Source organism: Mauremys mutica, chromosome 2, assembly GCF_020497125.1.
Source record: "Mauremys mutica isolate MM-2020 ecotype Southern chromosome 2, ASM2049712v1, whole genome shotgun sequence".
Lineage (NCBI taxonomy): Eukaryota > Metazoa > Chordata > Testudines > Geoemydidae > Mauremys > Mauremys mutica.
Window position 1 is genome coordinate 77239245 of NC_059073.1, and position 13322 is coordinate 77252566.

The 13322-nt window shown below is 40.0% G+C and overlaps 1 protein-coding gene across 4 annotated transcripts in view; it reads left to right on the plus strand.

Moving 5' to 3' along the window:
- NOL4 (nucleolar protein 4) overlaps window positions 1–13322 on the plus strand; it is a 250034-nt gene that overhangs the window by 62158 nt on the left and 174554 nt on the right. For all 4 annotated transcript variants that reach the window (XM_045007418.1, XM_045007419.1, XM_045007420.1 and 1 more), the window contains exon 5: window positions 1847–1979. In XM_045007418.1, the coding sequence (XP_044863353.1) occupies window positions 1847–1979 (133 nt within the window). The remainder of the gene's footprint in view (window positions 1–1846; window positions 1980–13322) is intronic.

A 13322-nucleotide genomic window follows, 5' to 3' on the forward strand; every position in this document is an offset into this window, starting at 1 on the left:
GGATTTCACAACTACAACTGTTGATAAGTGATTTCTTGCCAGACAGAATGTTATCAAAGTTTTCTTTAACCATCTTAAAATCTGTTCCTTTATCTGGTGATGGTGGGTACTATTAGTACAGGAGCGCCTTCTTAACACCCAGATATTACATTGTTTTCATGTAATTTAGATGGAACGTGAGGATGTGACTTTCTGCTTCTTGGCTTATGGTTGCTGCTCTTCTAATATGACTGCACAAAAAGGCCTCAGACCTTGTAATATGGCTACAGGAAAAGGCCCCATCCTGACAGGTGCAGAGGGAGACTGGGTCTTGCCCTTGCATCTCTTCTTCGTATCAGGAGGCTACTGTTGCTGGGGGCACGCTAGCCTCCAGCAGCTCTTACATTCCAGCTACTCTGTCTCATGGCTTTGTTGTGGTACCCACCACCTTAGTATTGGAGCAACTCGCACATTAATGAGATTGCCTCACCCTGGTGCCCTTGGTGGAGGTTCTGGCTCTTCCCTCTGTTCAAGTTGTAGAAAGCTTTTCTTGGGGTGGGGTGTTTTGTTTATTGTAATCCAAGGACTGGGTCTGTCATTAACACCTGTGTCGAGGTACAAGGGGGAGTTTTCCAGCATCCTCTCCTCACTCTGACACCTGCCCGGGGTTAGGAACAGTCTAGCCCTTTACCTGTCCAATTTAGCAGTTAGTGACACTGGCTCTAGGGAAACATTCTCCCCCGCTACTAAAGAAATATCAATATTGTCCAGAAAAATCATTGAGACAAAAGAGAAAGGAGTTCATTTGGGGACCAGGTGAAAAGAAAAAAATAACAATATTAATCTTCATCCAGACCAGTTCATTAACATCTAATTCTAGCATTAGCTGAACTTTTCTAAATCATTCATGGTTACTAACAAACAAAAAATTTAAATGCAGTCCATTGCCTGCTAGTTAAAATTCAGTCTTTAGGAAAGAGCAAATGAATATGCCTCATTCTTCATAAAGCATTTAAAACTCTTCTTCAGTGGATACTGTTTCATCTTTGGGTTTTCTTTAAAACTCTCTTGTTGCTAACAGACAAGCCTTTGGAAATGTTGTTATACTCTTAAAAGTGACTGCAGAAATGTCATGGGGGCTTTCCATGTTTGTCTCTCATTGACTTCCAGCTCAAACTCCAAACCCTGCAAACACTTATGAACATGCTTAACTTTAAGCACAGGTGTTGAGCTATTGACTTCAGTGGGACTATCAATGTGAGCTCACGCATCATCATCAATAATAAAGATTCTGTAATCAGAATTAGTAGTTAAGAATTATATTGAAGATGTGTGAGCCAGAATAAAATCCATCTCACTCTCCCAAAATTATATTAGCTAGTTTTGCCTTTGATTTCATTGTGAGCAAGACTGGGCCAGGGGGGAGTAAGAAGATGCCAATTTTGACCTCATTGAGTCCAGAATTTCACTATAAAGTCGCATATCGTCAATGGCACCACTCATTCAGGTAAGGTGAGCAATTCAAGCCCAAAAAATGGAGAACTGTCTTGTTCCACCAAGATTTAATAGCCAAAAGCTGTCTTGAGTTTTCAGACTACTAACACTTTGCTTGTACGAAATAGAACACTTACTAATATTTGTATTATCATAATTAATTAAACCTGAACGGCACTTGTCAAATAAATGATCATAGTACATTTTGTGATGCATTATCCTTGATCTTATGTTTGTTTCCCTACTCACTAATTCACCAAGGGTCCCTTAGTCATTAGTATGAATTAGCAAATATGTGTAGCATGAACATCATATTTGAAAGTTAGCTTGACTTTTCCTAATGCAAGTGAAACATGAAATTTAAAATTTGCAGGATGAAAGTTCCATAGAAAGTGATGAGTTTGATATGAGTGACTCCACCAGGATGTCGGCTGTGAACTCTGATCTCAGTTCTAATCTTGAAGAAAGAATGCAAAGTCCTCAGAATCTGCAGAGCCAGCAAGATGGTAAGCCTTTTAATAAATAATAATAATATAAAAATAGTATGGTTGTCCCTCTTTTGTGCATTACCTTCATTCAGCACCTGCCATGTCCTTTACTTGAGAATCTATTTTAATAGGCAACGTGAGGACTGTTGCTTAAAGCAGTGATGTCAAACATGACCTGTGGGCCAGATCTAGCCCACTTGGTGCATTTATTTGACCCAACAGAAGTAGTCACATGATCCAGAAACTAAGCTTTTGCTAAAAATAAAAAGTACGTTTCTAGCCCTTGTGAAGACAATATTCCACACAAGAAGAGAGTATAAATCAATACAGCAACATCTTTCTGGGTCTGCAAACAGCTTCAGACAATGGCTCAGAGTATGAACTCCCCCGTTCCTTAGTTATCTTATTGAAATGTTGTCTCCAAAGCCCAGTGAAGACTCATAAGTGTCAATATTAACTATTTAATCACTGATCATTTTAGTGGATGGAATGGGGGTAGGAATGGAAATGAAAAACAACGGGTTGAGAATTGAGAGTTGCTGTAGGGAAAGAAATGCAGAAGGAAGAATGGAGGAGACACACAAAGACAGGGAAGAAGGAGAGAAGCAAAGAAAGAAGAATGGTGAAGAAAGAGAAACAAAGGATAGAACTAGTGGTGATGTAAAGGTGAATCTTTAGTCATTAAAATTTAGTTACTACAAAAAGCCAGAATTCTACCCTGGATCTCTGCACAAACCAGTCATTGACTTCAGTGGAAGTTCTTCTTTGGATTGTGGGTGGGGGTATGGATTATAAATTTATGCCTTGGACTACTGATCATAATAAAAAATTAGCTCTGGCTGTGGGGGAATGGAAGACTATTTTGTGCCACCACAGTCTCCTCTTTGGAAAGACTTTCTAGCATTGATAACACTTTGCAAACTTTGCATAGGTTAATCAAGCTCTGGGTCTAGTGTGTGTGTACATGTGTGTAATCTGTTCTATTGATATTTATAGATATCACCACCATTGTGGAATCTGAGTCTCTTGGGAGACAAGTCCTGATTCACCACTGTGTAACTCCACTTATATGCTGGTGTAATTCAACTGAAATCATGGTGTTACATCAGTATACACTGGAGTGATGCAGTGGTGAAGCAGGCCCTATCACTAAATGTGAAGCATAGGGTGAAAGACAATTGCCCTGCAAGTCCTACCAGTTTAGTATGTAAGATCAGTGATACTCACACTGAGGCTTAGGGGCTGTAAATGGCTTTTTAATGAGTCTCCTGAGGCTCTTTGCAGCACATGATATTAAAACAGTGTGATATATAGTTATTAACCAAATCAGGATGCTTTTATTATTAGCCAATTTTAGTTGATAAAATAATATTTGGTTAGAATATCCAAGAATATATATATAAACAATGAAGTCACTCTACTCTGGCTCTTTTGGATAATGTTGATCGCTAATTGGGCTGCTGAACCACTGAGATCTGAGTGTCACTGTATTAGACCATGATTCCATGATTGTAAATATAGTCCCACCTATTCATTAACGCAACATTCAGTTAGGGGCCCAATGCAGTGAGCTGCAGAAAGCATGCTGGAAGAATTGTGACTTAAGGATGTTGATGGGCTTCTAGTGCATTCTCTTCCATGATCAAGCTGTTTGAATTTAAACACTGCAAGGATGAATATAAGATGCATATAAAGGGTAAAAATCATGCTATTTTGCTGGGCCCAAGCAAGGCCCTCCACATGTTTAGAAGCTTCCTGGTAGCTATCAGCCACATGCTCTGGCCTCTGGAAAGCACACAGGGGTCTGTGCCAGTTCATAGTGCTGAGTGAGGATTGCACAAGGGGTCACAATTCATACATGCAAATCCTCCCATAGGGTCAACAGCAATTATTTCACCAATAGTCACCCCCTGATTGCCTTCCAGCCCTGTGCCTTGCCTACGGACTGAGGATAAATTCCATTCCCCAGCCTGCATGCCGTTCTCCACACAAAGCCCTTTTACTCAAGCTTTATGGAGGGGAGGTGGAGGAGAGATGAATTTCACCTCTAGCACCTGATCCACAATTATATCATTAAGGGCAGTTCTCACTACAAAATAGACTTCATACATTTTTAAACAATAGAGACTTGATTAACACTTACTGGTGAAAGGGATAAAATAGCACCCCAAGCACCTGTACCTGCAACCAGTGGGGAGGAGCTGGGAGAGAGCTGCCTCAGCTCCAGTTTGCAATCAAATCATTCCCCAGCTGCCCTGGCCATATCCCCTTCTGGGGCAGCCCCACTTGGCTGGTCTCCCAGTGGCGTAGACTGTATATAAGGCAGTCACAGCAGCTAGTTAGTTAACAGGATTACAAGCTACTTAACTGCCCCACCTACCTTCTGTAAATCTAGTTCTATGTCTCTCTGGCCTCTTCCAAGCTTCCTATGCCCTTGTTCTAAGCTGATTCTTTGTGAGAGACCCTATTTATCACTTACCTGCAGGCAGAGCTCCAGCCGAACAGCTGAGCTTTGTTTGTCTGACCCTGATGCTGCTCTGGGGACTCTGATATTATCAGACCAGACCCATCAGCCCTTGCCTCAGATCATGGATTGAAGGCAGGGTTTGTAAACATCTTTAGTCTGCCTAAAAGATGAGTCTGTGTGCTTTTAATTGGGGGTTACTAGATTTATAGCTCTTCAAAGCTTTTAAAGTGGGTTTTGTTGTGAAAGCTATCCTTTAAATGCCTCCGTTAAGAGGATAACATGAAGAGCTGCATGAAGATATAAAGTTCTTCTGTTAGCAGGAGTTAGAACAGGGGTCAGCAACCTTTCAGCAGTGGTGTGCAGAGTCTTCATTTATTCATTCTGATTTAAGGTTTCATGTGCCAGTAATACATTTAAATGTTTTTAGAAGGTCTCTTTCTATAAGTCTGTAATATATAATTAAACTGTTGTATGTAAAATAAATAAAGTAATTTTAAATGAAGCTTCTTAAACATTTAAAAAAAATTAAAATGCAGAGCCCCCTGGACCGGTGGCCAGGACCCGGGCAGTGTGAGTGCCACTGAAAATCAGCTTGCGTGCTGCCTTCGGCACATATGCCATAGGATGCCTAACCCCTGAGTTAGAACCTTGTGCAAAACTGCTGAGTAAATTCTGCAGACTCATTGTAGCAACTCACCTCTCCCAGAATAAGAGAAGTAGAGGAGAAGCTTTTGCAAGGAAAGTAGGGACTCATTTGGGTAGGTCCCTAGAAACTGGTGTGAATTTAATGTTTTGCTCCTATCTCCTGAGTTACCAATAAAGGCAATCATCAGGAGGGGGATAAAATGGACCACTTTGTTTTAACTGGAATAAGATGGAAGCTATAGCTATTCACAGTACTGTTTCCTATACTAAAACATACCAAAGTGAGTTAAGACCTCTTTTGACTTTGTGCTTTGTCTGCACACAATTTTTAAGCTAACACTATTTTAAAAAAAAAGTTCTTTAAGTATATAACTTTCCCCTACAGACATTTTCATTATTATATGAAACCTGTAGAGCTGTTTACAGTTAAAATTAACAATGCCATGATTAAACTTTAGCTAGAAACTCTGTTGATACAAAGATAAGGGTCTAATACTTGATTTTTTTAAAAAAATATTTTGTATTAGAGCATTTGTAGTGTATAGGAATGGGGTAGTATTTCTTTAAATAGCTTGAGAGTCCTCTGGTGGTGCTCACTTTGTTCTTTGTAGCAGTAAGTTGCTAGGTTTTACACATTGTGTATATTTACTAAATATGGCTATTTGTATCCCACCATTCCCCTGTGGTTCCTTCATATTGTTTGTTGTTTAAAGAGCAAAAGACACAACAGTATTCCCCATTTTGTTTCAAAAGTTGTGACATTAACTCCTGTAAAACACAGTGTTGGCTAATTCAGTTAAACTAGGTATCATTAGAAGTGTTGTCTAACAGTCTGTTATACATACAGTTTTCTTTGTTTATACTCCAAAATTAGTTCAAGTCAAATTTATAATCCATCTTCCCATGCAATAACAGGTGAGCTACAATAATTCCTTGTTTCAGAGTAGCAGCCATGTTAATCTGTATCCACAAAAAGAACAGGAGTACTTGTGGCACCTTAGAGACTAACAAATTTATTTCAGCGTGAGTAATTCCTTGAGCTCTTTACTTTGTCCTGATGAAGCCTGGAAGACCTTTGATTTTAAAAATCAGCTCAAAAATTCTCTTTTCCTCAGAGTAACATTAAGCAAAGCATGATAGGTGCAAACACCAGGCAGAAGATGAGTCTAGAACAAATGGATGAATGGGCACACTGTACTACAGGATGTTTTTTCATCATAGTTGCATACATTTCAGGCCTGACCCCGACATTGGTGAGCACTGGGAGTTATGAAGTCACTGAGGTCAAAAGCAAATTCTCAGCACTAGGCCTATAATGAGCTTTTTTCTGTAAGTGAACCAGATACAGAACTCCCAGTGAGTTCAACATACAGTGCAGGTCAAGGATCAGGCCCAGGATTATATTAGTCATTAGCTGACAACACAGCTTTATTTTTAGTTCAGAGACAAAGTTTGTACAGAACTGTTCATGACGAACAAGGTGTGAGAGGTGCTGAACACCGCTGGTCAGGTGGGAAAGCTTCTCAGATCCAGTGGACTTAAGCGAAGTGCTCAAAACCTTAAAGGACTGGGCTCAAATATTTTGAAGTGTTTTTTTTGATGTATGAATCTGAGTTTAGATTTAAAAAAAAAACACTATTGAAATGGCATTTTTAATGTGTAAGGGATACTGAGAGTTTAGTAAGTCAAAGTTATAGCACACTAAAAAGAAAGTAGCCTGTCAGTGTATTCCTTATTTTCTTGTCAGTTGTACTACATTTGCTATGCATAAAACCTTCATTTATGTACCTTCCAAAATCCTATTTTTAGGTATGTTTTTGGATTTACTACTACTTGATTAGTTTTATTTTGTAATCAGCATACTACAGTGAGTACAGCTGCAATACTGTGAATGTCACTTATGCCTAGTATAGCAGATAGATTAAACATACAGTTTTAAACAAACGGATGTTTTGAGCAAATTAGTCTCACTTCTGTTTAGTGTAGGGAGTCTTGACTGAATAAGGACTGCAGGATGTGGTCCTATAGATGTAGAAAGAACAGGGACACAATACACCATTCTCAAATTTCATGGAGACTATTGCAATTTGTACATTAACTAGGGGATTGACTCCTGTGATGTACTGAGTCCTTGAATCTCACTGAAGTCAATGGAGAATAGAAGTACTCAAGCAGATTCTCATTTTTACATGGCAGAGAATTCTAGTATGACAAGATGCTAGAATTTCTAGGTGATGTCTAATCCAAGATATTCATGCATTTCATGGCAGTGCCAAGAAAAGTTAGTAATATAAGAATATCAATAAGAAGACCTTGTGAATTGAGTTTAATGATCTTAGTCCAGTTCCTGTTAGAAATCTGGCCACATCACAAAAAGCCACCATCAAAATTGGCATTAAATGGCATCTTTGGTAAGCTCAGCTGCAGGAGTAAGGACTGAATAGGTCTAGAAATCCCAAGGACCCTTGCCTGAAAGATTATCTCAAAGATGAGGGCTGAGGCAAACAGACAGGGCATCATAGAATATCAGGGTTGGAAAGCACCTCAGGAGGTCATGTAGTCCAACCCTCCTGGCTCCTGCCTCTGCTAGGCTCAGATAAAGTCATTCAGAGACCCCTCGGTTCTGAAACCACAGGTGCTTTTATTTACAAGTTTGTGCTCCCACCACCTTCTCACCATACACAGCTCTGGGTTCTGAAGCCAGGAGGGAGGGGCTTTCTCCCTACTTGCACTCTCTCATTCTCTTCCACCACTACTCTGGCTTCCTTTTCCCCAATCTCTTATATAGTTCTGGGCTAATTGGGCTGGCAGCTGGCTCTCATTCCCCAGTTAGGGCAGGTTCTTTCCAGCCAGCTCCACTTTATTCACTTCAATGGGGCTGGAGGCAGGGGGCTGATTCTGCAGTTCTTCTGGTCAGCACCTTGTCACAACAGGAGAAAAGTTTATTCAGTCAGGAAGCAGGGCTATAGTATATCACTCAATCTGAAAAAAATTAATACCTTGTTCACCTAAGCAGAGTCTTACTGAATTTGAGAACTTGGTGTATTGCAATAGTATTATTTTACCTCAGTGGAGTGACATCCTGGGGTGAATTTGGCCCATTGGCTTTGCTTAAGTGTAGTTTAGTTTGCACAAATGAATATATTAACTGCAAAAAATACACTAAAATAATCATTAATACTAATACAATTGTAGACATCAAGTTCCATAGACATTTTGATGACTTCTTTGGAGCTGATGTAGTGCAAGTGAATGAAATTCTGCCAGTAACATTGCAATGACTCTTTGGCGCTAATACAATGTCCATGATGATGTACTGTATTAAGAATGTGTAATAGCTCTAAATGTCAATGCAGCTATATTAGGTACTTTTAGTCTTTAACATCACCATGGAACCTGTGGAGAGTTGAGTGGACTTTTCAGTGTCAAATATTTTAAAACACCATCTTCCACTGGCCTGGCAACTGATTTTGCATTGTCATCAGAATGACTCCACAGCTAGGCAAGTATCTGATGCACATTCTTGGGTGGTGGTAGCAGGGGCGGCTCCAGGCCCCAGCCTGCCAAGCGCGAGCTTGGGGCGGCATGCCGCGGGGGGCGCTCTGCCGGTCGCCGGGAGGGCGACAGGCGGCTCCGGTGGACCTCCCGCAGGCGTGCCTGCGGAGGGTCCGCTGGTCCCACGGCTCCGGGTGGAGCATCCGCAGGCATGCCTGCGGGAGGTCCACCGGAGCCGCGGGACCAGCGGACCCTCCACGGGCACATCTGCAGGAGGTCCACCGGAGCCGCGGGACCTGCGACCGGCAGAGCGCCCCCCCGTGGCGTGCCGCCGTGCTTGGGGCGGCGAAATCGATAGAGCCGCCCCTGGGTGGTAGTGAGTAATCTGCTTTTGATATTGTATCTGGTGTGGCTCCAACCTGTGGTGAGATTAAAATAGCAGCATATTTCTATCAAGGACACTGCTTTCTCCTCCCATCTCCCATATTCGTGTCATTAAGTATTACCCATATCCCAGAGTTCAGAACTCTACCTTCCAAACACCCACCATATCTAGGCAGCCTCAAGAAACAAGAGTGAGATCAGGAGTAAGACACATACCCCTCATGGTAATGCAGTGTGTGACAGCTTGACTGCTGGGACAATATACTGTTCATGTGCAGAATTCTCTCTTCTCATTGAAGTAATGCAGCTCTACAAGCACCTTATGGGTGCATTGTGCTAAAGAACATATCTGCTGTCACTTTTCTGTTTTAATTACTAACTACATATGTTCTTTAATCCTTTTCTTTTTTTAAACTTCTGTTTTTTTAAAAAGTGCCTTTGTTTATACTCTAATTTGCTTTAGAGACTAAAATATTTCTAACCATGAATTATGCATTTAGCAGACTCTGTGCTGCATTCTGACTGGTTCATTGCGACCAGGGAACAATTTCATTTCCCACACCATGCTCCCAGCTGCACAACTGTCACTTCCTATTACTGTTGCCTTGAACAGTTGAGGATGGCTTGTAATGACAATAATTGCCTCAAAATTGTTTGTCATGTTTGACTTGTTAGCAACCAACTACTAACTGTTGGTTACAATCAAGTTCTTAGCTCTCGTTGCACAATTACATGAGGAAATATTTTCAACCAGTAATAGTTCAAAAATGAAAATTATTCTTACAGAAAAACGCTAAAATACTTGCTGACACTCCATTCTGGTTAGCTCCATCATGTTTGCATAACCCACCCCGTCCCAAGAGTGAAATTTACCCCTGTATAGAGAGATAGCTCCAAGCCTATATATCTACTTAGTCCCTATTTTCAGGAGTTAAGTGGTGCACTGGCATTGTGCTGAGCCTCTGCTGACAGATGAATTTCAGCCAGTAGAAATAACCAATAACTGTCCAAAGGAATGTTTCCCCTTTTCCCTGCTCAGTTATTCAACTGAGTCCATTTTCTGTTGATTTCAGTAGAGCCAGCCCTAAAACATTTACTCCACCTTTTTTAGACTGTTGTATTTCAATCCTTCAGATGTTTGTTTATGTTTTGTTTTGTTTTTTTCTTTAAGCCTCAACGTTATGGAGGTGGTTTGGTCTTGGATGTGGCTTTACCTTCCAGTAGATCAGTGTTACTCAATTCCTCTTTTGGATATGCACTGGTAGACTTCAGAGGGAATTGCACATACACATTGACTAAATTTGACCACCTCTTATAATAAATAATAATAATAATTATTATTATTATTATAACTCTTCCAGAATAGAGGTACAGTATAGGTCACTGTCTCATGTAACTACTGTTAAAATGTAACTAGTGTAGACTAGCATTTTACATAAATGTGAAACATAGCATAGACTAATTTAGTGAAAATATCTAAGCCCATTTTTACTTTAAAAGGGATGTAAAACAATATGCTTAATAGAAAATTAAATGTAGCAGTTCTTTACTATTCCGGTTTTTATTTAAGAAGCTATTAAAATGGTTTTTCTTCTGAACACCAAATTCCCTAATGACATCAGGCAAGCCATCTTATGAAAGACTTTGGTTTGTTTGTTATGGTAGTTTACTTTAAAGTGTTTTTCATTTGATAAAATGTTCTATGATGCTAAAAAGTTTAAAATGTAGAGTCATTTGCTAACCATAAACAAGTACTTTGCCTATGAAAAGAAGAGTGGCTCTTTTCAGCATTAAAGTATCTTGTAATATTTGCTATGCTGGAACATAAGTGGTTGTGTTTTTTACCTGAGATGTGAGAAGCAATATTTTCAAACAGAACTTACCTGATATTGGAAAAATGGCAATTGTTGCATTTATTATTCTGTGCTAAGGCAGCTAATGCTGATGAATCTCTTTTAGAAAGACTCCTCCTCTACATGGCAGTTGATCTATAAATAATAATTTGCAGAACTAACAGGCACCTTGTAAGTAGAGGAAAGCAAGTGGATAATTAGGAAATAGAATTCCCTGTACTTAACAGGAACATTAATTGCTGAGTTTTCTTAGTATTCTGAGCTTTCTGCTTTGTTATAAGGAGAAATGCAATAAGAGCATGATCCAAAGAAAACGGAAGTCAGCAGGAACCTTTCCATTGACTGCAATGGACTCTGGATCTGGCATTAAGGGTAAATCTATGCTGAAAATGAAAGTGTGATTGCAATGTGGGTAGGCAGACCCATGCTAGCTTTAATCTAGCTAGTGTTACTCCTGGGGAAATTGTGCCAAAAAATTAATAAGAACATAAGAACTGCCGTACTGGGTCAGACCAAAGGTCCATCTAGCCCAGTATCCTGTCTACCAACAGTGGCCAATACCAGGTGCCCCAGAGGGAGTGAACCTAACAGGTAATGATCAAGTGATCTCTCGCCTGCCATCCATCTCCACCCTCTGACAAACAGAGTCTAGGGACACCATTCCTTACCCATCCTGGCTAAGGAATGGGTTCCTTTTAAATGCTATTATAGTTCTAGCCTTCACAACCTCCTCAGGTAAGGAGTTCCACAAGTTGACTGTGCGCTGTGCGAAGAACCTCCTTTTATTTGTTTTAAACCTGCTGCCTATTAATTTCATTTGGTGACCCCTAGTTCTTGTATTATGCAAATAAGTAAATAACTTTTTCTTATCTACTTTCTCCACACCACTCATGATTTTTATATACCTCTATCATACCCCCCCTTAGTCTCCTCTTTTCCAAGCTGAAAAGTCCTAGCCTTCTTAATCTCTCCTCATATGGGACCCGTTCCAAACCCCTAATCATTTTAGTTGCCCTTCTCTGAACCTTTTCTAGTGCCAGTATATCTTTTTTGAGATGAGGAGACCACATCTGTACACAGTATTGAAGATGTGGGCATACCATCGATTTATATAAGAGCAATAATATATTCTCAGTCTTATTCTCTATCCCCTTTTTTATGATTCCTAACATCCGGTTTGCTTTTTTGACCGCCTCTGCACACTGCGTGAACATCTTCAGAGAACTATCCACGATGACTCCAAGATCTTTTTCCTGACTCGTTGTTGCTAAATTAGCCCCCATCATATTGTATGTATGGTTATTTTTTCCAATGTGCATTACTTTACATTTATCCACATTAAATTTCATTTGCCATTTTGTTGCCCAATCACTTAGTTTTGTGAGATCTTTTTGAAGTTTTTCACAGTCTGCTTTGGTCTTAACTATCTTGAGCAGTTTAGTGTCATCTGCAAACTTTCCCACCTCATTTTTTACCCCTTTCTCCAGATCATTTATGAATAAGTTGAATAGGATTGGTCCTAGGACTGACCCTTGGGGAACACCACTAGTTACCCCTCTCCATTCTGAGAATTTACCATTAATTCCAACCCTTTGTTCCCTGTCTTTTAACCAGTTCTCAATCCATGAAAGGACCTTCCCTCTTATCCCATGACAACTTAATTTACGTAAGAGCCTTTGGTGAGGGACCTTGTCAAAGGCTTTCTGGAAATCTACACTATGTCCACTGGATCCTGCTTGTCCACATGTTTGTTGACCCCTTCAAAGAACTCTAATAGATTAGTAAGACACGATTTCCCTTTACAGAAACCATGTTGACTTTTGCCCAACAATTTGTTCTTCTATGTGTCTGACAATTTTATTCTTTACCATTGTTTCGACTAATTTGCCCAGTACCAACGTTAGACTTACCTGTCTGTAACTGCCAGAATCACGTCTAGAGCCCTTTTTAAATATTGGCATTACATTAGCTATCTTCCAGTCATTGGGTACAGAGGCCGATTTAAAGGACAGGTTACAAACCCTAGTTGTTAGTTCCGCAACTTCACATTTGAGTTCTTTCAGAACTCTTGGGTGAATGCCATCCAGTCACGGTGACTCGTTAATGTTGAGTTTATCAATTAATTCCAAAACTTCCTCTAGTGACACTTCAATCTGTGACAGTTCCTCAGATTTGTCACCTACAAAAGCTGGCTCAGGTTTGGGAATCTCCACATCCTCAGCCGTGAAGACTGAAGCAAAGAATCCATTTAGTTTCTCCACAATAGCTTTATCGTCTTTAAACGCTCCTTTTGTATCTTGATCATCCAGGGGCCCCACTGGTTGTTTAGCAGGCTTCCTGCTTCTGATGTACTTAAAAAAACATTTTATTACCTTTTAAGTTTTTGGCTAGCCGTTCTTCAACCTCTTCTTTGGCTTTTCTTATTACATTTTTACACTTAATTTGGTAGTGTTTATGCTCCTTTCTATTTACCTCATTAGGATTTGACTTTCACTTTTTAAAGGAAGTTTTTTTATC